Here is a 23,044-nt window from a genome sequence, read left to right on the forward strand (position 1 = left end):
TACATGTTGTTTATTGAGGAGGTGTTTTTGCAAAAACTTTTTTTTTTCTGGAAAGAAGAGATATGACTCTTAGAGGCCTATCGTAAGGAAGCCCAGACAAGGTGGAGGGGGTTTCCTGTCTTAGCACTGCCCTGCTAGCTTTTTCTGAAAAAGGCCTACAAATAAACAGGGCTGGTTGTTCGCTTGTGCTCAGGGGAGTCCCTGGTGGACCCTGATGGGGGCAGGTGGTGGCATACCTCACTGGGAGGCACGCACATTGCTAGTTGAGAAGATGCCATGGCAGACCCTGGAGGAGATGCCACTGAGGAGGCTCTTAGTATCTGAGGGTCTTGACGCTTGACCTAGGGCTGGCTCAGTGAAGCCCAGAACCAACCTGCCCAAGAGGGACAGTGAGGGAAAGCTGCTCCATCTGCCCCTTCCCTGGGTCACTCCATGCCAACCTCAGGGGAGCCCAGGGATTCCTGGCCAGGATCATCTTTCTTCTCATAAGTCACCAGAGTGAATGTCATGACTTGAGTGCACACAGCCTCACCTTGGTCTACAGGTGGGGAAACTGAGACCCTGAGACAGGATGGGATGGATTTGGCTACTATCCCTTGGTGCCTCAGCTTCTGTCCCCTGAGAAAGTACAGAGCAGGATGTCCTGGGAATCTCAGGGCTTGCAAAAGGTCTCATGGCCCTCAACCTCATACCAACATTTCCAGCCCTGCCATAGTCCCCTGGAGGTTGACCCCTCGGTCAGATCACAAACGGCAAAGGGCACCAGCCTGGCCAGGCCCAAGATGGCTTCATGGAGCAGAACCACCTCGCCCAGCTCCTCGGGGGCCCTGCTAGGAAGGATGGGAAGAGGGCTCAGTGTGGACAGAGCCCTCACCACTGGTGAAGCCCAATACCCCCAGGGCCCCTTTCAGTCCTATTACTATAGCTTCTGGCACAGCTCTGGGAGTAGCTGGTGCCACCATAGGGGGAATGAAGCAAGAAGCCACACAAAACACACCCCAGAGAGCCCTGCCCTGGCCTCCCTGACTCTGTGGAAATGGATTCCCAGGTTTGAACTGGAGTGGAGGAATCGGTAGAAGTGAGACCCCAAGGTGCTTATGTGTGCTGGGACCCCAAAGATAGGCTCGTCACTCCACCCTCTTTCCCCCAGCCAACCCCCAGCCCCTCTCTGCCATGCCCACCCAAGTTGATGCAGGCTGCTGGCTCAGGGCCCAGACCCTCTGATGGGGCTGCTGGTGGGCCTCTCGCTCTGCAAGAAAGGACGCGGAGGCAGGGTAGAAATGACTGTGTATTCCCTGGTTACAAAGCGGGGCTATGGCGGTCACCAGCATGTGTTGTGGGTCAGCAGACCAGCAGAGCCTCATCGTCACTGGCCTCCAGTGTTGGGGAGCAGGGTGGTGAGGAGCTCCTGCAGACCTCCAGTGGCTCTGGGGAGTGGGGGTCTGGAGTGCTGCTGGCAGTGGGAGCCTGGGGGTAAGGGTCCTGGGCCAAGCAGGGCTCAGGAATTGTGTCCTGAGGGGCCGGGCTATCCACCAGAGGTTCCCTACAGGCCTTTCTGTCCTTGTTCACAGGCCCATACTCTGGGTCTCGCAGGCCCGAGGGCGGGGGTGACACTGAAGTTCCCACCTCTGGTGCATGACCAGGGGCACTGGGAGGTCCATCCCCAGCTGCTCTGGGGCTGCCTGTGTCTGTGTGGGATGCTGGGGGATCCGGGGCGGCCCCAGGTGCAGGCTGGAGGAGCCCGTCGCCCAGCACCGTCTGTGATGTGCGTGCAGCAGTCAGCAGTGGAATCTGGCCCCGAGGTGCCCGTGGCCGGTGAAAAAGCCGGTTCCAGAGGCGGCCCAGACGGCGGCGGGAGGGGCCCCGGCGGGAAGCGTGCCGGCGCATCTGTCTCCGCATGGCTGTGCGAAGGTTCTGTAGCACCGAGGCCTAGAGGGTGGGGCAGCAGCTAAGGGAGTGGCCACTTAGGGGCAGAGGTCAGCACACCCCCAAGGAACCCAAGACCAACTTGCACCCCCTCTACCTGGCTGGGGTCTCCTTAGGTCACCTAGCCCAGGTCTCACCTCCCCCTTCTGTGACCCCTGGACCAAGCTGTCCCACACGCTGTCCTTCCTGGCCCTTTGTCCTCTGGTCTTGGGTCACGCCTGCTGAGGCTCACCTGGGATGCACTGTAGACAGGAAAATCCTCCACGGGTGGGATGAGGCCCTGTGCAATGAGCTGACCGTAGGATGGGGGTGCCTCCCGCCGCACAAACTCGGCCTCTAAGCGCGTCATCTGGGTCTCGAAGGCCCTGAAAGCAGTGGACAGAAGGGAAGTATGGCAGGGCTGGCCAACTTCCTGGTGGTCCCCAACAGGACTCAGGGACTCTGCCCCTCCATCTGGAAAATGTGCTGCCCAGACCCAGCAGTGCCCACCGGGAAGGCCTGAGCCTCCTTGGGCAAACCCACAGCTGCATGCATCGTGAGCAGGGAAACCAAGGGCCCCGGCCACGGAGGGGCACCCACCTGTACTCCTGCGTGCGCAGCGAGTAGAGCTTGAACGCGCAGCCCAGGGCGATGACAAGCAGCAGGCCACACACCAGGCTGCCGATGAGGGCAGCGGTGATGACCTTGCGGGGCACAGCGGCCAGGCAGCCGTGCTCATCGCTGCCGTCCTGGCAGTCCTCCTGGCCGTCACACCGCCACGTCTCAAAAATGCACAGGTTGGTCCCGCAGTGGAAGGTGCCGGGCTGGCAGGAGAAGCAGTTCTTCTCGTCGGCGCCATCTGGGCAGCTTTTCTGGTTGTTGCAGCGGTCAGCAGGTGCATAGCAGAGGCCACTGCCACCCTCGCAGGGGTATTGGTCGGGTGGGCAGGCGGGGCAGCCCTGCTCATCCCGGCCGCTGGCACAGTGCCACCAGCCATCACAGCGCTGCGGCTCTGAGAAGCAACCCTGGTCTCCGGTGCCACTGTCATCCCCCTCGCTGCTGCTCCCGCACGGCTGCTCCCACGGGAGGCAGTAGCCCTTCACCTGGTAGGTGGCATTGAAGCCATGGCCAGCGCTGCGGGCGCGGGCATGGTAGGCCACAGTGAGGCGGCCCTGCGCGGCCTCGAGGCTCACCGGCCGGTGGTTGCTGCGGTAAGACAGCGTCTGCAGCAGGCGGTCCCCGCGCTCGCCCAGGCCCTCATACACCTGCACATAGTCGTCGTAACCCAGCCGCAGCTCCAGCTGCAGCAGCACACGGCGAGGGTCCTGTGTGTCCACCAGCCACGTGCAGTGAAGGTCCGAGGGCCCGCGGGCCGCACCAAACAGGTCTGGGGAGGCGAAGGAGCCGTAGAAGCTGCCCAGCCGCCGACCGCACGCCAGGTCCGGGCAGCCAGCCTCATCAGAACCGTCGCCGCAGTCCTGTGTGCCGTCGCAGCGCCGCTCCACAGGCAGGCAGCGCGTGGACCGTGCCCCACTGCAGGGAAAGGTGCCCCCAGGGCACAGGCTGCCTGGAGGCTCAGAGGCAGGGGCAGAGCAGTTGCCCTCATCAGAGCCATCTCCACACTCATCCACAGTGTTGCACTGCCACGGGCCCGGAAGGCACTTGCCGTTGTCACAGCGGAATTCATCTGGCTGGCAGGACACCTGGCCCAACTTCCCTACAGGCAAGGAGGTAGCAGGAGGCAGTTAGGGGAGAGCAGAGCCCCCCTCCAGCATGGGGGCTTGGGGCCAAGAGTGGACAGGAGCACCCCCCAATGCAGCTGGGGCCAGGAAGGGCCAGGCCACTGGGATTCCTAAGTGGGCTCATTCTCTGACCCGACCTTGGGCTGAGGGGCCAAGTCTGTGAAGTGGGGTCAGTGACCTGGAGAGGTTCTGGTGCAGCAGCTTAACAGTCCCACCCACATCCTAAGATGGACAGGGCTGGTCAGAGTGAACCCTGCAAGGAGTAGAGGGCACTGCCCCAACCCAGGAGCCAAACACTGAGCATTCCATGCTGTCCCCACCCTGATCTCTGGTTGGCATCACCTCTGATGTAGGAGAGGCGGAAGCCCTGGGCTTGGCCAGAGCTAGAAGCGTCTGAGTGGAAGAAGATCCAGACATGGTCCCGGGCAGAGATGAAGGCCGGCGGGATGGCAGAGCCGCAGAGCCGGAAGGCCTCTTGTCGAGGCGGGGCCGCTGGACCCAGCAGGAGCCAGTCCAGGGAGCACTGATGGGACTCCTCCACATCAAAGTTGCGGAAACTACAGGGACAGACAGAACCACAGAAATGGGTGGGGCAGGCAGAGATGGCATGGACTGGCAGAGTGGTCAGGACAGAACTCACAGCAACAATGGCCAGCCTGCCCCACCCACTACCCCTGCCCTCTGTCTCCCAAACTGCCTGCTCTTCCACTCTTAGTCCTGTCCCCACCTAGAGGTCCAAAGAATCATGAATGACATCTGTGGACAGCATCGGTCACACTCAACTTGGTTGCAGCTCCCTGTCTTCCTCCATCACACACACAGCACCCCAGCCCAAAGCCACAGTGGGAGGGACAGGAGCCACCTAGACACTTTCCCCTGAAGGGTGGAGGCAGAAGGGCCCCCATCCCTCCCAGACCTGGTCAACTGGAACAGACCCAGCACAAACTCCCAGAGACAGGCACTAAAGATAAGGCTGTGCCCACAGGGCCAGTGCTGCAGCTGGGTGACAGCTAATCACCTAGGGAGGAACCCTGGCACTGGAGCCATGGTCTGTGGTCATAGGGAAACTGAGGCACAGAAACCAAGATAGCCCCTGTTCAAGGCCTTCACATCCCTGTCTTTGGGAGCTGTGGAGTAACTGGGCCCTGGGCAGCGGGGTGCCAGGGGTGTCTGGACTTTGGCATTTAGGAGAACAACAGCAGATGGAACCCACAGTAACCCCCTAACTAAATGTCCCCATGACCATCTCAAGCCAGGCCTTCCAGCTCCTCAGTGCCGCTATCTGTTCCCACCCCTCGTTTCCTTCTGCACATCTCTGCAGCTCAAGGGCACAGCTCCTGCCTGGTTCCCTTCCCTGCTGAGACCACCGCAGGCCCCTTGGGAAAACTGTGATCTGGGCTCTGTGCCAGCCTGGCCTCAAGCCACCCCTGCAGGACAGAGGATAGCTCTGCTACCTCAGAGGCAGTCAGATCAGGCCACCAGTTCCCAGGGCTCAGGACAAGAGACCTGGCTTGGAACACCCAGTCACAGAGGCCCAGGGAACTGGGCATGCTCACATGCTCGTGTGCATTCACATAGGCGCACACATGGTCACACGTGCCCTCTCAGACACCTCATGCATGTGCTCCCTGCATCTACAGACATGGGCTCATGCATGTGCATGTGCTCACACACAGGTCCTTGATGCCTGCTCAGGAATGGGCTTGTGCAAGTCCACAAACGCATGTGCACACTCACGCATCTGTCCATATGCTCCCCCAGCATGTAAGGTCCCACACTGATTGCCCCCAACACCTTCAAGGCCTTCCTACCTGATGGTAATCATGTCCCCACGGTCGCCTTGGATGTACCAGCTGCAGTTGGTGCCTGGTGGGTAGTTGAGGGGCCAGGCCGGGCTGTAGATGACACCGCGCCGTTCTGTGTGCTGCTCCAGCTTCCCACTGCAAGCAGCTGTCAGGAGAGGAGGCTGAGAAGTGCCCACCCCACATCTGGGTGGAGAGTGGGTCAGGGGTGTGCTTGAGCGCAGGTCTTTCCCGTGGTGCCATCAAGTGCAGCTAAGGGTAGCCAGGCCATGGCCGGCCATGAGCTCAAGACTTCATAGAAGTAGTGAGGGTGGGGGAGGTCCAGGAAGGTTCTCCTGGACTTGGGGCAGCACAGCGCCCATCCCATGCTGTATGCCAAAGCCCAGGTCTCTGAGAGGGCTGAGAGTGAGCCACCAACTCCCCCTGGCAACCAGCACCTGCAAGTGCAGCACCATTGCCTCAGGGCCTCAGCTCAGAGAGAATTCTGCACCCTAGGCCTGCTAGGCTTACCAGCCATCTCACTGGGGTCCCCTGCCTGTCCTTCCTGGGGCCTGCCGAATGCAGATCAGCCCTGGGAGGAGAGGGGCTTTGCTCACATTCACTGAGCACCTACTCTATACCAAACAAAAGTGATAGGCATGCTGAATAAGGCAGGCAAAAGCCCTGCCCTGTGGAACTCACAGGCTGGGGAGGGATGCAGACGACTTATACAGAAGGCCTGGTGACGATTATGAAACAGGCCCTAAGGGAGGCAGCAATGTCCAGGATGGCTGGAAACACAGGCTGGGGCTGAGTGCACCTTATACAGAGCTGGGGTCTTACCCTGAGTACACATGGAAAGCCACTGAAGGTAGAGGTCATAACCAGAGAAGGAAAGAGGCTCAGAGAGGATAAATGACTTGCCCAGGGCCACACAGCCAGTGAATGACAGAGTCAGGATTCACTCTGGTCCTTAACGAGCTCAGCCTCTCACAGCCAGCCCTAAGCCAACAAGCATTTATAAAGTGTCAACTGTATGCCATGTCCAGGATCGACACGGAGCAGCACACTGGCCAGTGTGACTGAGGAGCCCACCACACTACTGGCTTCCCTTTAACTGATTCATTATCTGCAGCCTCCACCTGCTAGCTGAGAACACCCAGCCTGAAGACACCAGACCGCAGGGGCAGTACAGAATACCCAGGCATTCCCAGGGCCAGGCAGTGGGCCTATACACTTGGCGCACCTTCTCACAGTGCCCTCAAGCCTGCACCATGTCAGTTAATCTGATCTAATCAAGATCCATTTATAGATGGAGAAACGGAGGCTCAGAGAAACAAGTGATGATCAAGTGACCCCCCCCTTAATCCCACTCTTGCCCCAAAAGCCACGTTCTCTCTATCTCCTCAGCAAGACTCTCTGGGACCCCAAATGGGGCAGCTGCAGTAAGAAGGAAAGCCTTCTGGTCTCCCTACACTCCATGCTCTTGGGACAAGCACAAGATTCACTCACCCACCCATCAGCCTCATGGCTCCCATAACCCCAAGCCCCTTGGTCCTGCACATGGAGAGATTTTGCTCCTGCTGAGCCCTGAAGGGTTTTTCCCTACTTTCCTATTTCATGCCTGCTCAGCTTCAGCTGTCAGGTCCCAGGTCCCTTCTCGGAGACGCCCTTCCCAGGCTGCCCCAGTGAAGTCCCCATCCTCCACCTCTCCTCCCTAGCATCTACCAGGACAGGGATTTCCCTCTCCTCCCCAGAATGGGTTGATGACAGGCTCCCACAAGAGGGAAGGGCTGTGATGCTCTAGCCTAACACCCTGACCCCAGGAGCCTGCCACACATGGCCAGTCACCCTGGACCACTGAGTGGTCAATCCATGTACCCACTGAGCATCATGCTGAGGCACAAGCTGTGAGCTGAGGCTCCTTCTGCTCGGGACCAGTCATGACCGTGGGGTCCAGATTATCCAACACTGTAACCGCAAACCGGTCACCCCCGCTGACTGCTCACAAGAGCATAAAAAGGCTAGAACAGAAATGCCACCCTTGGCCCTAAAGAAGCTTGGCCACCATAAGGCCATCAGAGCCTCAACAGTCCCAGCTCAGCAAGTTTATAAGCCAGTGCCCCTGGACCTGGTGCTTCCACATGGTCCTGGGAGACAGCCTTCTGTGCCTCAGGTTCCTCCCTTTCCAGGAAATGGGAGCCACGTGACCACTCCCAGGACAAGAAGACAAGCACTAAACAAATGGAACAGGTCTTAGCCAAAAGTGTGAGGGATCCCCAGCCCCAGCCTAGTTCCTGTTGATGGGTGAGGCCATTGGTCATATGGAACTCCCAGAGACCTGAGTGCTGACCTGGGATGCCTGGGAAGGTTTCTCTCTCCAGAAGGTGCTAGAAAGGAGGAGGTGCCTGAGAATGGAGGGCCCAGCAAGGCTGAGGGCACAGCTTGCTCCCATGTCAAGTCTCTAGAGCACATTAAACCAGAGCACCAGGCCTCTGGGTCAGCAAGGGCAGGAAACAGCCCTTGTTCATCTTTATTCTCAGCTCCAAGGACAGGGCTGCCCCAGCCCCACAGGGGATAGACAGAGACCTACTCATCTTGTCAGGTCAATAAGAGGCCAGGTATCTCGCCCACACTGGCCAAGGAAAGCCAGGCCCCTCCAGTGTCACCAGCCACTTCAGTCTCTTCCCAACTGCCGTAGCCAGAATACATCTCCCTGCTACCCCCTGTGGCTGGCCATTCGCTCAAGGGTTGGGAAGCCTGTCCGGATGACTGGACCAGTACCTGCCAAGCTCTAGCTTTCCACAAAATACCAGTGACATGTCCTCCCAGATGGCCTCAACTCCAAAGGCCCCCAGCACTTCCCCAGAAATCCCCACGTCAGGGGCATCAAGGGCATTGGCCCTCTGTTAACTGTCTGCTCTTCTCCAGAGGGGGTCACGGGTAGGGGGAGGGTGTCTGCAGCCACCAGTCCAGCCTGGTGCAGACAGAGTGTGGAGCAGAAGGGAGGCTGGGGTCTTCCAGGAACTGGAGCTCCATCAGGGACTCTTGACTGGATGCCACTTGGCCATGGACCTGGTGGATGCCCCCAGTTCAGATGGGGGTCCTCCACCTTGTCTCTGTAAAGGCAGCCTCATCGTACCCCACTGCACCACCCCAGGGCCCGGGGCCAGACAGGGATAAGGTCATGAATCCAATCCCAGCATCAATATTCTGCCCTGAGCCTGGCTTGTCTGTCAGTAAAATGGAATCAGTGTATGTTGCTTGTCTCAGTGGGATGATTTAAGTGATGGGGGGCCTATCAGTGGGGAAGGGGACTCTCCAGGAAGTGAGGGTCCGTAGGGTGGGTTGACAGAGGAGAGGTGGGAGAACCATGAGTCTGGGAGATACTAATGCAGGAGAGGGCTTCAGGGGTGTTTGGGGCACACAGAGAGGAATGTCTGAGCTGACCTCACTCTGGCAGAAGATTGCCTCTGCTCTCGATGCCCGCGTAAGTGGGAAAGAGATGACTGGGCACTTTAAAGGACGTGTCCTTTTTTCCTGGCCCAAAAGTTGTCAAATACTCCTGAGAGGACATGAGCAAGAACTGATGAAGCACAATTTGCAGATCTGATTTCCAGAGGTGAGAGCGATACTCTGGACAACCCATCTGTGTAACCTGACGACAGGGAGCTTGGAGACCCACCCCAGACACTCCGGGAAGTCATCAGGTGAGTGTCAGGCAGCATGAACCCTGCCCAGGCTCACCTCTTGGGGCCACACTGGGTTCTGGGGGATGTGGGAGGTGGGTCCTCTGATCCAGTCAGTCCCTGGCATACCTGGGGCAGAGCAGAGACTGAGGGACAAAAACCTGTGAGGTTCCTGGCAGCCTAGCTGGGTCCTGGAGATTATCTGAGCCCAGGGCAGTTCTGAGAAGGGGCTGGGGGAGTGGTTCCTGATGTGGTCGGTCTCCTTCACAATAGGAACAGCAGAGAAAGTTCTACAAAAACAGAGTCGCAAAACATTATTGGAAGGGGGAGCCTCAGTCAGTCAGAAGCTGGTAGTAATGCTGGAGGGATCAGAGCTAGGGTCCCACACTACCACCTATCACCACACAAGCTGTGTGTACAAATCACAACACCAAGGGCACCATGTATGGGAACCGATGTGCAAACAGCAACCCCTGGAGTTGAGCAATGTGGACCCTGCTGGGGCCCAAGATCTTAAAAGCTAAGAATAACCAAACATGAAGACCCAGACAGGTGTCTTTCTCCCCCAAGCTCCATGAGTGGTCCTTCTCTGTGAAGCATCACTTTTCCAACCCTGAATGTGGCAGATATGTTTGGGGCAACATGCCTACCCACCACGTTAGCAGAAGAACTGGCCTGGGGCTCATGTTTGTGAGATGTGAAACCTTCTTGTCCCTTTCTCCTACTCTACCCTGACCACAAACATCTGACTCTGGCTAAGCCAGTCTTTTCTTGAAAACTGGGAAAGGAGACCAGGATGTCCTCTCTGCTGGGACATCAAGCAGGACTAGGCTGGTCAGTGCTGAGCAAGGCCAGGCCCTAGGCCAGCCCAGGTCAGCAGTGGACACGTGGCTGCAGAGAGTGTGGAGCTCAGGTGCAGAGAAACTTAGGAGGTAAGCAGAAGCCAAGTCTTTGAGACGGGCAGGCAGACCAGCCTCTGTGCCCTGACCTTCCTATCCCTGTGACTACAGCCAGCAAGGGTACCTCCCCCTGAGAGTTCCTAATACCTGAGCCAGGCTCAATGGGTTTCTGTAGCCAGCCAGTCCCCTGAGCAGAACTAGAAACCTCAAACAGCTCCTGCCCTACCATGCAGCACAGCAGACAAAAAGCAAGTCCAGGGTCCCAGATTGGGCATCACACATCTTCCCTGAGTACTTTGAGTTAACTTTGACCCAATGTTTTTAATGCAAATACCTGTCCTTACTTGAATAGCATTTTAGGGTTTGCTGAAGATGCCTGTATATAGGTGAATGAGTAAGAGATGGTGAGGTTTATCAGGGTGTATCAATTACAGTACAGGCTCCCCTCGTGTCCTTTCTTAGAACTCTCTGAATGGAAGCGAGGGCCACAAAGGCCTGGATTTATCCATTCACCAATCCCTGGCAACCCCTCAGCGATGGAGGATAGATGTTCTTGGCTGCCCCTCCTGCTCCTGACAGTCTTTGCTATGCTAGGCACCAGGCCAGAGCCCTAAGATGGCCACTGGATGACCAACCCACACTGACAGGCAGGAGGCCAGCATGGAGCCTTCAATGTGCTCCTCGCATCCTGTGTGTACTACTGGCCAAAGTCGATCTCTCTCCTGCAAGTCAGCAGCCCGATGCTCACCTTTCCTGTGCAGTGATCCCAGGTTAGGCCCTCACCTGCCTTCTACCTGCCTCTCACACACCAAGCCCATATTCCCCAGCCCTGATGCATTCTAGGACCCAGGACCAGGAGCTAGAGACCACCCTACAGCCCATGACCCCAGGATTATTCAAAATGGCCTGTCCTGAGCTGTTTGCTCTGCCTGCCTTGACTTTCCCATGGAAACCCCAACAAAGGCTCTGGCCTCTCCTTTCCCAAACCTAGTAATCCCCCATGGCCCTGTGTGGTACGGCATGTCCCCATCTCTCGTGAGGAGTCAAAAATTCTACCAATGGTCTTGGTTTCTCTGTGTCATCACTCAGTCCTACTTCTGTAAGTTGAATCATTATTTTAACACAGATCAGCATCTCAGGGCCCTAAGGAACCCCACGGCCTACAGGAGGCACAATCTGTCAGTTGCACAGGGTGCTGGTAGTTTGCCAGTAGTAATAAGCCACACATGCCAGACACCATGTTGAGTGTCTTGCCTTATTGGTTTATATTTAATATAAAGACCATATTTTGATGTAGACCTTTATTCATCCATTTAACATAAGAGGAAACTGAAGCTCAGGGAAGTTCAAGCTTGCCCAGCACCAAAGAACTCCTTTATGATGGAGAAAAGATTCACAAGAACTGATTTTCTCCATAAGAGGCCAGCAGACTGCCGGGTGGAGCTAGGATCTGAAGGCCGGTCCTCAAAGGTCAACAACCCAGAGGGGATGGAAGGAGAGGAAGACAGCGCTTACTTACCTAGAGCTGGAACTGCACTGCTGAGCTTTCCCGTGAGAAAGAGGTTCACTGTGGGAGACATAAAGAGGGGTCAGAAGGGCATAGTGGCCCTCAGGGTCCCAGGCACCTACTCTGGGCCAGTGGCAGGCCTTGCAGAGTCATGGAACAACACAGCTGAACCCAAGGCTGGTCCCTTTCACAGGGCAAGGCCCAGAGTTCTGCTTGAGGCTTTTGCTCCACCCCTAGTTCTGCTGGGATGCATAGAGGCAAGGACCCCAAAGAGACCTGGCACATCCATGGCCAGAGAGAGCAACATGCTAGTCCGGTCCCGTCACACCACATCATATCACTTAGGGGGTTTCCTCTCAGGGCTACCCATCACAGAGACCTGGTTCAGCCACGTCACCTACCCAGCAGCCAGAAAAGGAAGGGAAGAAGTTTTAATTATCCCCATCTTACAGGGACACTCATCTAGAACAGCGACTCTCTTCCCTGAGCCACTCTGACCTTGAGAGGGAAAATAAAGAATTATCCTGCCACCCCCTCAAGTACCCACCTCCATAAGGTTCTTTTGATTTTATCTACTGCTCTGATCAGGGGGTCTCAGGCCCAGAAGAGAACACAAACAAAGTGGAAGGCAGACCTAAGTTCCTGGGGTTCAGAGTGCTTCCCTCCCCCATCAAAGATGCCAGTGAATCAGGGAGCATTTCTGGAGGGTCATTGCAGACCTGGTCACCTGTCCTGGGCCACTTCAGGACAACCAGACTCTGCCAGGCAGAGCCATATCCCATATCTGAGCAGGAAGGAACGGCTCACCAGGGGACACAGCAATGCAGAACCCAGAACCCATGATCACAGCCAAATTGAGAGGTGGACATTCTGAAGGTTATGTCCCTTATTAAGACCAGCTCACACAGCTGGGGGACAGCCCCCTGATTGGTAGGGGACAGAGGAGGATACAGCTTAAAACCAATGGAGTTGTTCTTCACTTTGTCATTTCAGTCGTTTCAGCAAACTGGTCAGGTTAAAGAGCCCTCATCAGTGACATCACCCTGTCCCTTAATGACCCTCAGCTCTGCTAAGGGCCTCCCTCCTCCTTCATGGAGGTAAATAAAGGAGCCATGTGAGTTGAGCATTTAACTCCTTCCTTCCCCTCTGCGCAAGGTGGGTCGTGGAAAAGTGGACAGAAAAACTCTTGAGGAGGAAAGGAGCCCTGGCCCAGGTGCCAGGCCTGGACAGGTCTTTGGCCATCCAGGAACTCGCCATCCTGTGCTGTACAGGCCCACCCGCTGGGGCTGAGACGACACAAAGGGAAAATGAGTCATTCGCACAGCTGCCTTCTCTCTGGAATCCTCCCCCGGCCCCGCATCCTGAGTCCCCTTTTGGCTAGCACCCACCCCCGCCTAAACTCCTGGCAGGAAACAGTTCCTTCTTCAGGGGGCCTTTGTCAGCAGCTCTGGAGGCCCAGATCGCCACCAAGCTGAGTGCCGGCCGGCGGGGCTGAGCTGCTGCTGCCAACCCCAGACCCTGGCGGACCCGTCTCCTGCACCAATCCGCCGCCTGTGCGCCGCTCACCGCCGGCGCCAGAGTGCTACTCGGAGCCGGGCAGGGGCCAGGACTACGCGCTGGAGCCGCCCTCCCAGGCCTAAGGCCCGAGCAGGCCGAGAGGGCTCGGGAGCAGGAGCCACCCCAGCCCGGGTCCCGGACAGCGCCGGCTGGGCGGGCGCAGAGGTCCAGCCGGGGGGGGGGGGGGGGGGCGTGGAGCTGCGAGGTTGGGGACCCGGACCCTCCAGGCCTGCGCGGCCCACTCACCCAGGCAGACGACGGCGAGCTGCGCCCGGGCGCCCGGCGCCCCCTCCAGCCCCGCGGCCGCCCGCTTCTCCATGCCGGGGCCGGCCGCGCGCGGGCGCCGCCTCCTGCCCTCCGGCTCAGGCTCGGGCTGGGGCTCGCGCTGCTGCTGCGGCCGGGCTGTAGGCGGCGGCTCCGGCGGCCTCTTTGTGCGGCAGCGATGCAGGCCCGCAGCTTGCGGGGCCACATCGGCCGCGGCGTCACGGGCCCCGGAGGGGGTCAGCGGCGGCCGCCAGGCAGGACCCCTGCCCGCCGCTGCCCCCAAGCCCTGGGTGCCGCGCCGAGGCCGGCCTGCGCCCCGGGGCCCCCGGAGCACCCATGCCCCGCGGCGCACTGCCTGTCCGGCCCCGGCGCCCCCGGACCGCCCCGCGCCGCGCCCAGCCCGCCCGGCCGGGTGCCGCCGATGGTGCCTCCGCGGGTCTGTCTGTCCTCCCGCCGGGCCCCTTGCCCGAGCCCGGAGCCTGGAGGCCGCGCGGCGCCAGCCACGTGACGCGCCCGCCGAGCCGCAGTGGCGCTGACAGGGCGGGCGGAGGCGGCTGGGGCGGGCCGGGGGCTCACGCCCCGCCTCGGGATGCTGGACAGCTCCGCCACGCAGCCCTGGTCGGGTCCCGCGTCCTCTGGCCCTCCAGCCTAAGCGCCGAAGGCTGGCAAGGCGCCCGCGTCCCAGTCAGGGACCGCCCGGTCTCCCAAGCCCACGAACTCTTCTCTCCCAGAGCCGGAGCTGAAGAAGGCGGCGCCGGGAAGGGGAGGGAGAGAGCCGCTGGGTGGCAGAGAAAGAGCGGCCTAGAGCGGCTCAGGGGTCCTGAAAGCAAGGCAGTGCGTGGTGACTCAGAGCTCAGCCTGCCTTCCTCCGGTCCCTGTTGGTGCTCTTCTGTGCTTGTTTGCCACCGCTCATGTGCCCCACCCCCTCACATCTCAAAGGTGATTCCTCTATAAAAAGCAAAGCCTGTGAGGGCAGATTGGTGAGCACCCTGAGAGGCCCAGCCCCTCTCAGGGACCCTGGGCCACCCAGTCAACTCACAGGCACTGAGGAATGGAGAGGTCGCTTGCCTTTCAGCCTTGGGGTTGCCATCCTACAGCTATCAACCAAGGAGTTGAGTCCAGTAGAGAACACACACACACGCACACACAGATACTCTGGAGAGAAGGTTGAGATGAATGGATAGTTGATTAGTGAATGTTGTAGACGCAGTATCTTACTCATTTTCACCTGGGTCTCACCCGCATTTTTAAGAAGATGTTTTGGGGAAAACCCTTAGGTTTTTTTTTTTTTTTTTTTTTAATCTGTCTTGTTCTCTCTTCTAATTCTGTTGGTGATTTTTCCAAAGCAGGCTTTTTCTTAGATGATGTATTAAAGGATTTAAAAACCAAAAAATGAGACACATTTCTGACTTGCAATATAAAGCACTAGCCTGCGTGTAATTTGCTTTCAGAATTTCCTCAGATCCCTAACCACCCATGACCAGGCATTTATTTATACGTGACAAAATGGTTCGACATAGACAGGGCCCTTGGCAGGGAGTTTTGTCCCTGCTTGAGAATGTTGCCTACTTCAATGTCCATATTGCAAGTTATACAAGGAATCAAGAGACCAATGCCACAGGGAGTCCCATTGGAGCCTGAGACAAAAGGAAAATGTAGCCCTATATACACCTGTCAAGTTATCATCCCATATGTTGAACCAAGTTGGAAAGGTTAATAAAAAACTCTACAATCATAAAACATGACCATATATAAGGCTTCATGTTCCTCAATCTGTTCACAGCCCACTGTCAAACCCACCCAGCAAGCAATGACCAAAATATCTAGGAACCTAGGGCTGAAAGGAAACTACTGTCCCCATTGCACAGTTGTGCAGGATCATAAAACAACTGGTCATTATATCAATTCCTCATTGTGTTCATCATGTATATTTTTTACAGTTGTTTGGATTTCTAAATTTGCATTTAAATTTGGTTTATTTTTAGTATTGAGTTTTATGGCACTCAAATTTTGTGCCCATGTGAGTGTTTCCCTGGTATACCCTTGCCCTTGCACATACTGAGATCTGGTTATCTGACACTCCATTTCTCACATAGCCTTAAGGTGATCTAGAGGCTGTCTCACCGGGTAGGGGCTTGCTGGGGGTCCTCTGTGTAGCCCTTGCCCGGTCTTCTCCCTCATCCACCTTCTCACCACTTCTCGAATGGTCCCTGACATCTCTGTCTTTGCTGCGTGTTCCTCTGTCCTAGCTACAGCCACCTGGATCCCCCCTGTTCTCAATAAATACAACTCAGCTTGAGTTGTATTCAGGAGGTTTCTAGTCATCACCAAAACCTTCCAACTACTGGGAAAGGAGTGATGTAAATAATAGATCTGAAACAACAGGATGGCTAGGGCAGGTGAGGGAATTGCAGTGGAGTGGAGGAGCTCAGATACAGGACAAAAGTCCCAGCAGGAAGCTGGGCTTCCTAGTTAGGAGGAAGCAAAGCCCTGTGTTTACTCCCATGCATCGCACTCCCGGGCATTTCCTGAGGCATGGACCATAGGCCCAGGAGGCCTTCAATATCTGCTCCAGAAGTAAGGAGCAAGAGGGCAGGCAGAGAGGAGAAGGCACACAGAGGCATCCCACATTAACTGCCTTCCCAGACAACAAGGCCACTACTGTTGCTCACTTACCAGTCACACACCCAGAACCCCACCTGACATGGAGAAAGCCAATGTCACAGGAGGGTCTTCTCCTCCATCATTTGCCCCCCATAGATGCAAACTCAAGCCTCTCAGCCAACTGCTTACTGGATACTAATTAAGAAGATCCTGAGCTGGATCAATTTGCCTTGATTTCAAATCGCTAGAATCTATTCAAGCGTGAAAAGTCAAAGTGGCTTTTGCAAATGAAGATGAAACGAGATCTTACAACCACCTGGTTCAACAGAGGTCTTCCCAGGAGGGTAACCCCTTCATTGTTCCAAACAGAGCTGCAGACCAGATACCTCTCACTCCTGTGATCTGCCCCTGCTTTATTGTTCCCAAATCATTTCATGACCACATCACTTACTGACTCAATAACTTTTACTGCAATCTCTCTACGTCCAATCCATCACTAAGACCTGCTGGTGCACATGGTGTATCTCACATCTGCACATATCTTTCCATCACCAAGGCCAGCCCCCCTTCTTCCAGTCACTGTCTCCTCTCTCCTGAAACTCTACAGAATGCCTCCAAATCCATCTCCCACATTTTTACCATGCACATTGGATCACACTCCCTGCAGAAAGTGTTCCAGAAACCTCAGAGTTTTTTATCTTAAGCTGTGTGATCCTGTGTGACCAGCTCTACCTGCTACCTGTCCAAACCTCTATCCACCATCAACTTGTTCTGGCCCTAGAACTTTTCCACTCTTCCCAGAGCTATTTCTACTCTTCCTCCGTCCCACCAAGAGGACATCCAAGAGGTAGAGGCAGACATAGTTCAGAGGAATGTTCTCAGCCTTGGGAGCAGCCTCTCTAGCACACACTATGTGGACATAGCGATGAATCCCCAGGCCTCCAGGGCTCCCTTGGAGAGAATTTCAGGCACCCAGAACCAGCTGCTCACTCAAGCTAGCAGCAAGAGAAGAAGGTCTGTGTGCATCTCTTTGGCCATTTCTTCTCGGGAAGAAACTGTCTTAGGATGCTTTATAAGATCCCGTCTTATAAAGACAATGTCTTCTAAATGGTTTTTTGCTCTTGTATATTAAAATCCATGTTTCTCCAATGATTTTTTTTCTTTAATTTACTACTACTACTATCCCTTGCACATGCTAGGCAAGTGCTCTACCACTGAGCTACTCTCCTTATCTCTCCAATGATAATTTTAAATCATAGCAATTCAGGTAGAAATTAGCATGAAAACCGGTGACATGACATGTCTAAATGGGAGATAATGTCGTATAATTTTGAAGTGAGGTGGTGGGAGGATAGAAAAGGGAGGCAAGATGACGGGAAATGGCTCTGGAGAAAGGAAGCTGAGGTTTAATTGGATAAAATATAAAAACCACAATAAGATAGTACTATGAATTCATTAGGATGACTATTGGGGAGAAAATACGCTAATAATAAGTGTTGGCAAGGATGCGGAGAAACTGGAACTCTTGCTGGTAGGAATGTCAATAGTGAACTCTATAGGACACTATGGCCGTTCCTCAGATAATTAAAAATGGAATTACCATGTGACCAGCAATTCTACTTCTGGGTATATACCCAAAAGAATTAAAGGCAGGGACCTTGACAGATACTGTATGCCCATGTTTGTAGCTGCAATGCTCACCAGAGACAAAAGGTGGTCTGCTCACTGATGAATGGATACACCAAATGTGCTATAAGCATTCAATGGACTATTAACCATGGAAAGAAAGGAAATTCTGATGCCTGCCACAACATGGAGACACCTTTAGGACATTATGATAAATAAAATAAGCCAGCCACAAAATGACAGATGCCATACAATTCCACTTAAATGAGGTTCCTAGAGTAGTCAAATTCATATAAACAAGAAGTGAAGTGGTGGCTACCTGGGCTAGAAAGAGGGGAAAATATTACTTTGGCAAAATGAAAAGAGTTTTTGAGACAGGTGGTTGCACAAAAATGTAAATCTACTTAACACCACCCAACTGTGCACTTAAAAATGGTTAACCCCAAGCCAGGCATTATGGCACATGCTTATAATCCCAGCGGCTCAGGAGGCTACGGCAAGAGGATCGTGAATTCAAGAATGGCCTTTTTAAAAAGGCTATGGATATAGCTCAGGGGTAGTATTTCTGGCTTCTATCCCCAGTGCCAAGAAAGAGATGGGAGGGATTTTAAATCTTTAAAAGTTTACCACAGGGGCTGGGGTCGTGGCTCAGCGGTAGAGCGCTTGCCTAGCATGTGTGAGGACTGGGTTCGATCCCCAGCATCACATAAAAATAAATAAAGTCTATTGACAACGAAAAAAAATTTTTTTTAATTTACCACAATAAAAATTAAAAATAAATTAAAATTCTAAAAATATGTGGCAAAATTTATGGCTATAACATTTGCTTATAAACTTGGGGTTTGGTGTAGCTTTCTATGGCCTCGGTCTTTCCAGAGCATTGGTCTGCCAGAGTGGGGGGAGAGGAAAGCTCAGAGCTGAGAGCCCACTCTACTGTGTCCAAATACTATTTTATTCAGCTTTTCATTGCTGTGACACCAATACCTGACAAGAACAATTTAGAGGAGGAAAAGTCTATTTGGGGCTCACAGTTTCAGAGGTCTCAGTCCCTAGTCAGCCAACTCAATTGCTCTGAGCCCAGGGTGAGGCATCACGTCATGGCAGAAGGGCCCAGCAGGTGAAAACAGCTCCGCTCACCACAGGTCGACAAACACAAGTAGACTGCCCACAACCTGAGAGGCAGGCCCCTTCCACGCTGAGAATGACAGAGGCATGGTCCCCGCCCTCACGCAGCTGACAATCCAGCAAGGAAGACAGGTGACAGCCACAGAAGTGAGGCCTCGAGAACAAGGGGAACTTGCAGTGAGGCAGAACCGGGCAGTGACCTGGGGCCATTTCAGGAGGCCTTCCCTGGGAGGTGGCAGTAGAGCTGAACCCTGGACGAGGAAGAGAGCCAGCCAGGTGAAGACCCAGAGGGAGCCTCAGTGCAAGGTCCCAGCAGCAGGAGCCAGCTGCCCGAGGGACAGGACGGAAGGAAGCCAGCAGAGCCCAAGGGAGGGACAGAGTGACAAGCATCGAGGTGGGGAGGTGGTCAGGGCTTTGCAGGGTGCAGGGGGCTGGGCAGCAAACTTGAAGGCCTGGGAGGCTTTGGGGGCTGGGCCTGGAACATGAAGGGCCTTTGCAAAGATCCCTGAGGATGGGACCCACAGGGAGGGAGGCCTGTCCTCCTGGGGGGGGTGCTGTGTGGATGGGAGCCGAGTCCTGCCCCCAGGAGCAGGCCCAGAAGGCCGGGCAGGACGTGGGTGGTGGGCAGGCCCCAAGACTGCTGCTCTTGGCCTGGCTCTGGCGTTGGCTTGGCGTGCGGCCGCGGGGGAGCTGTGTGTGGGCACGTCCTGGGGCTGCCTGCCCGCCACCCAGAGACAGGAGCTACAGGGAAGCCGGTTCACCTGGGCCCTGCTCTCACGTGGTGGAGGTGATGCAGGAAGGTGAGGCAGGTGGCAGGGTAGCAGGGACCTCCAGAGCCCTGAAGTCAGCCCAGAGGACAGAGAACTCCCGGGCAAGGCCTTCAACTGTCTATCCAACCGCTCTGTATGCAGAGGCCCCCAGTGAGCCAGACAGCGCCTATGCCAGGGGCCGTCTAGCCAGGTGGACTGTGTTAGTCAGCTCTGCATCACTGTGACCAAAACACCTGACTAGAACAACTTAGAGGAGGAAAAGTTTATTTTGGCTCACCGTTTCAGAGGTTCAGTTCACAGTGTGCTGACGCCATTGCTGTGGGCCCAAGATGAGGCAGAATATCATGCAGGAAGGGCCTGCCAGAGGAGAACTGCTCGGCTCATGGTGGCCAGGAAGCAGAAAAAGAGAGGATGTGGAGGGACCATGGAAAAATGCACCTTTCAGGACATAACCCATTACCCAACTTCTCCAGCCATGCCCCACCTGCCTACAGTTACCACCCAGTGAGTCCATTCAGACTAGGATGGAATGACATAGCTCTCACAATCCAATCACTCTGAAACATTCCTGCAATAATACAGGAGCTTAGCTGGGCACAGTGGCACACACCTGTAATCCCAGCAGCTCAGGAGGTTGAGGCAGGAGGATCGCCAGTTCAAAGCCAGCCTCAGCAATTTAGCGAGGCCCTAAGCAACTCAGCAAGACCCTATCTCTAAATAAAAAATAAAAAGGGCTGGGGATATGGCTCAGTGGCTAAGCACCCCTGGATTCAATCCCTGATACCAAAAAATAATTATTATTATTATATTACCGGAGCTTTGGGGAAACATCTCATATCCAAACCATAGCACATACCCAGGCACAGCCAGCCACAGTCCACCCACCCAGCCCTGCCGCATCTGCAGTCATATCCTTGGCTGTGTGCTCATACAGCCAAGTGCATCTAGCCATAGCTCCTCTGCAAGCCATTGCTGGTTCCTACAAATTTAATAGACCATCAGCAGTAAAATCATTTCACCTTCAGTATTCAGCAGTAATTTTAAAATTATAGGTCTGGAACAGTCATACTAAGTATGTCATAAAAGCACCATTCCAAAAACAGGGCTTTTATTGCCATAAAAATGTCAGCACCCGGGGCATGCCTTGGTTTACATAACTCTGTCTGCTGTAACTCTAAGTAGTGAGTGCAGTTCCAATGTTCAATCAGACAGCTCCCCTCTGCCTTGCTGAAGCATCCAAAAGTGCCCTGAAACGATAATCATTTGCGTATTGATTTGGGGCAGAATCAATCCAGTTCAGTGCACCTCACTAAATTATTAATGGAGCAAAGCCATTAGAACCCCAGGGGTGGGGTAATGGGTAAGGTTTGTTTTTTTAACCCTGTTGCTGCTGCAGGAATAAAGGTGACACCCTGAGAGAGCCTGAGTCCAGAGACACAAGCGAAGAACAGGGAAACCAAGACTGGAGGGGTAGATTAGGAGAGCCTACGTATTTCCCAGGAGCAGTTTTTGTTTTTGTTTTTGTTTTGGTCCCAAGCATTGAAACCAGGGGTGCTTAGCCACTGAGCAACATCCCCAGCCCTATTTTGCATTTTATTTAGAGACAGGGTCTCACTGAGTTGCTTAATGCCTCACTAAACTGCTGAGGCTGGCTTTGAACTGGCGATCCTCCTGCCTCAGCCTCCAGAGTCACTGGGATTACAGGTGTCCACCACTGTGCCCAGCTGGAGCTGCCCCTTTGTGATCACGGGGAATCAGAGATGGGCAGGCCATGCTCACTTTCAGCACCTGTGAGAGATGAAACCAGCCTGAGGTGTCTGGGAACGAGACCACCATTCCCTTTAGAGCCCTGGGACTCTCTGGGGGGACACACTGAGGCTAGGGTAGTACTATTGACCTCTTAGGGCCCCTTCACCACAGACAGCAAATCTTTATTATGGATTTAAAGGTTGTATTTAAATTGACTTTTTTTGTTGTTGTTGAAGTATTCCTACTTCAAAAGAAAGTTTCATATCATCATCTCTAATGTAAAGTCAGATCACTAACCATAAATAGATAACTACAAATATAAGGAGAACCGGAACAAAACATAGATTGTGTTGCCCAAATCTATGTCTGTCTTCCTCCATCTCTCTCTGTTTCTTCCTCTCTCCCTCCCATTCCCTCCACCAGGGAGATTTAGCAATTTGTCTAGAGCATTCAAGGCACAGAAGCATTAAAATTGAGAGTTGCTCCTCAACAAAGTGAGAAGCACTCAGAGGGAATTGAATGAAGAATGATGTTTGCAGTGCTTACCGTAGCCTATGACAGCTCTGATCATCTCCATCCCACCAGAAGTCACCCCTGACAGTAGGAACACCTGGTATGATCAAGTGCGGGGACTCTCAGGTCAATTCAGCTCTCCCATTGACTCTTGACTTCCACATGAGCTTGATTCTTTACTTTTGTGTGCCTTGGGTACGTGGGGACCTGATGATGCCTCCTTCACTAAGAGCTAAAAGAATTGACATCTATGAGGTACTTCCAACAGGTGCCCGGCACAGAGTAAGAGCTTTGTAGATACTAGCTCTGATGGGACTGGCCCCTCTGGGAAAACTCCTGTTCAGTTGTCAGAACCCAGGGCCACTATCCTCTCTCTGCCCTTCAGTTTCCTCCCCACTTACTGCTGCCTCCGTACTGTGAATGGGAACCTGCTGCCACACACATCATCCTCTTGTAATTTATGAGCTCATTTTCATGGTCATCCGCATCATCCTCCTAGAAGTTCTAATTTGCCTTAGACATGCCCATCACCCAGAGCAGCTCTGCTGGCACTGTGTACAGGTGGTCAGCAGGCATTCCCCCTCTTGGGTTGAAGCAGGTGACAGCACAGCTCAGATGCCTGCAGGTGATAACCTGCACTTTCATCATGTCTCCTGTCTCTCATTCTATCAGTTTTAAGGTCACAGTCTATGGGGAAAGTCCCATTGGACTTTCCAGCTTCCCCTGGGATCAGGTATCACCTCTGGGGAATCCTGCCCACTCCCTCCCTAACTCCAATCTGAGCTCAGTGCACACTTCCTCTTCTGTTTTTATGTAGCCATGCACCGCACTGTGATATTTCAGTCAACAACATATCACATAGACAACTGTGGTCCCATTAAATTACAATGGAACTAAAAAGTTCCCATCACCAGCTGGGCATGAGGGTGCACGCCTGTCGTCCCAGTGGCTCGGGAAGCTAAGGCAGAGGGACCACCAGTTCAAAGCCAGCCTCAGTAACTTAGGGAGAGTCTCAGCAACTTAGCAAGATAAAAATAAAAAATACAAAGGGCTAGGGGGCTGGGGTTGTGGCTCAATGGTAGAATGCTCACCTAGTATGTGTGAGGCACTGGGTTTGATCCTCAGCACCACATGAAATATAAATAAATAAATAAATAAATAAAGTCATTGTGTTCATCTACAACTAAAAAAAAAAAAAGTGGGGGTAGGGATGTATCCCAGTGGTAAAGTCCCCCCGGGTTCAATCTCCAGTGCCTTAAAAAAGAAAAATGTGAAATGTTATCCTGGTAGCAGCCTCATGCATCTCACATTCA

At 54.3% G+C, this 23,044-nt stretch overlaps 1 protein-coding gene across 1 annotated transcript; it reads right to left on the minus strand.

Moving 5' to 3' along the window:
- Nucleotides 1–15: 15 nt before the first annotated feature.
- Lrp3 (LDL receptor related protein 3) lies at nt 16–13,617 on the minus strand. Its single transcript, XM_027941499.2, has 7 exons — nt 13,327–13,617; nt 11,536–11,583; nt 5,459–5,597; nt 3,990–4,204; nt 2,506–3,622; nt 2,159–2,291; nt 16–1,929 (listed from the first exon to the last, which is right to left on the minus strand). Exons 1-7 carry the CDS (start codon nt 13,397–13,399, stop codon nt 1,342–1,344), a joined length of 2,313 nt encoding a protein of 770 aa, XP_027797300.2. The 5' UTR covers nt 13,400–13,617; the 3' UTR covers nt 16–1,341.
- Between the last annotated feature and the right edge of the window lie 9,427 nt (nt 13,618–23,044).

Source organism: Marmota flaviventris, chromosome 18, assembly GCF_047511675.1.
Source record: "Marmota flaviventris isolate mMarFla1 chromosome 18, mMarFla1.hap1, whole genome shotgun sequence".
Lineage (NCBI taxonomy): Eukaryota > Metazoa > Chordata > Mammalia > Rodentia > Sciuridae > Marmota > Marmota flaviventris.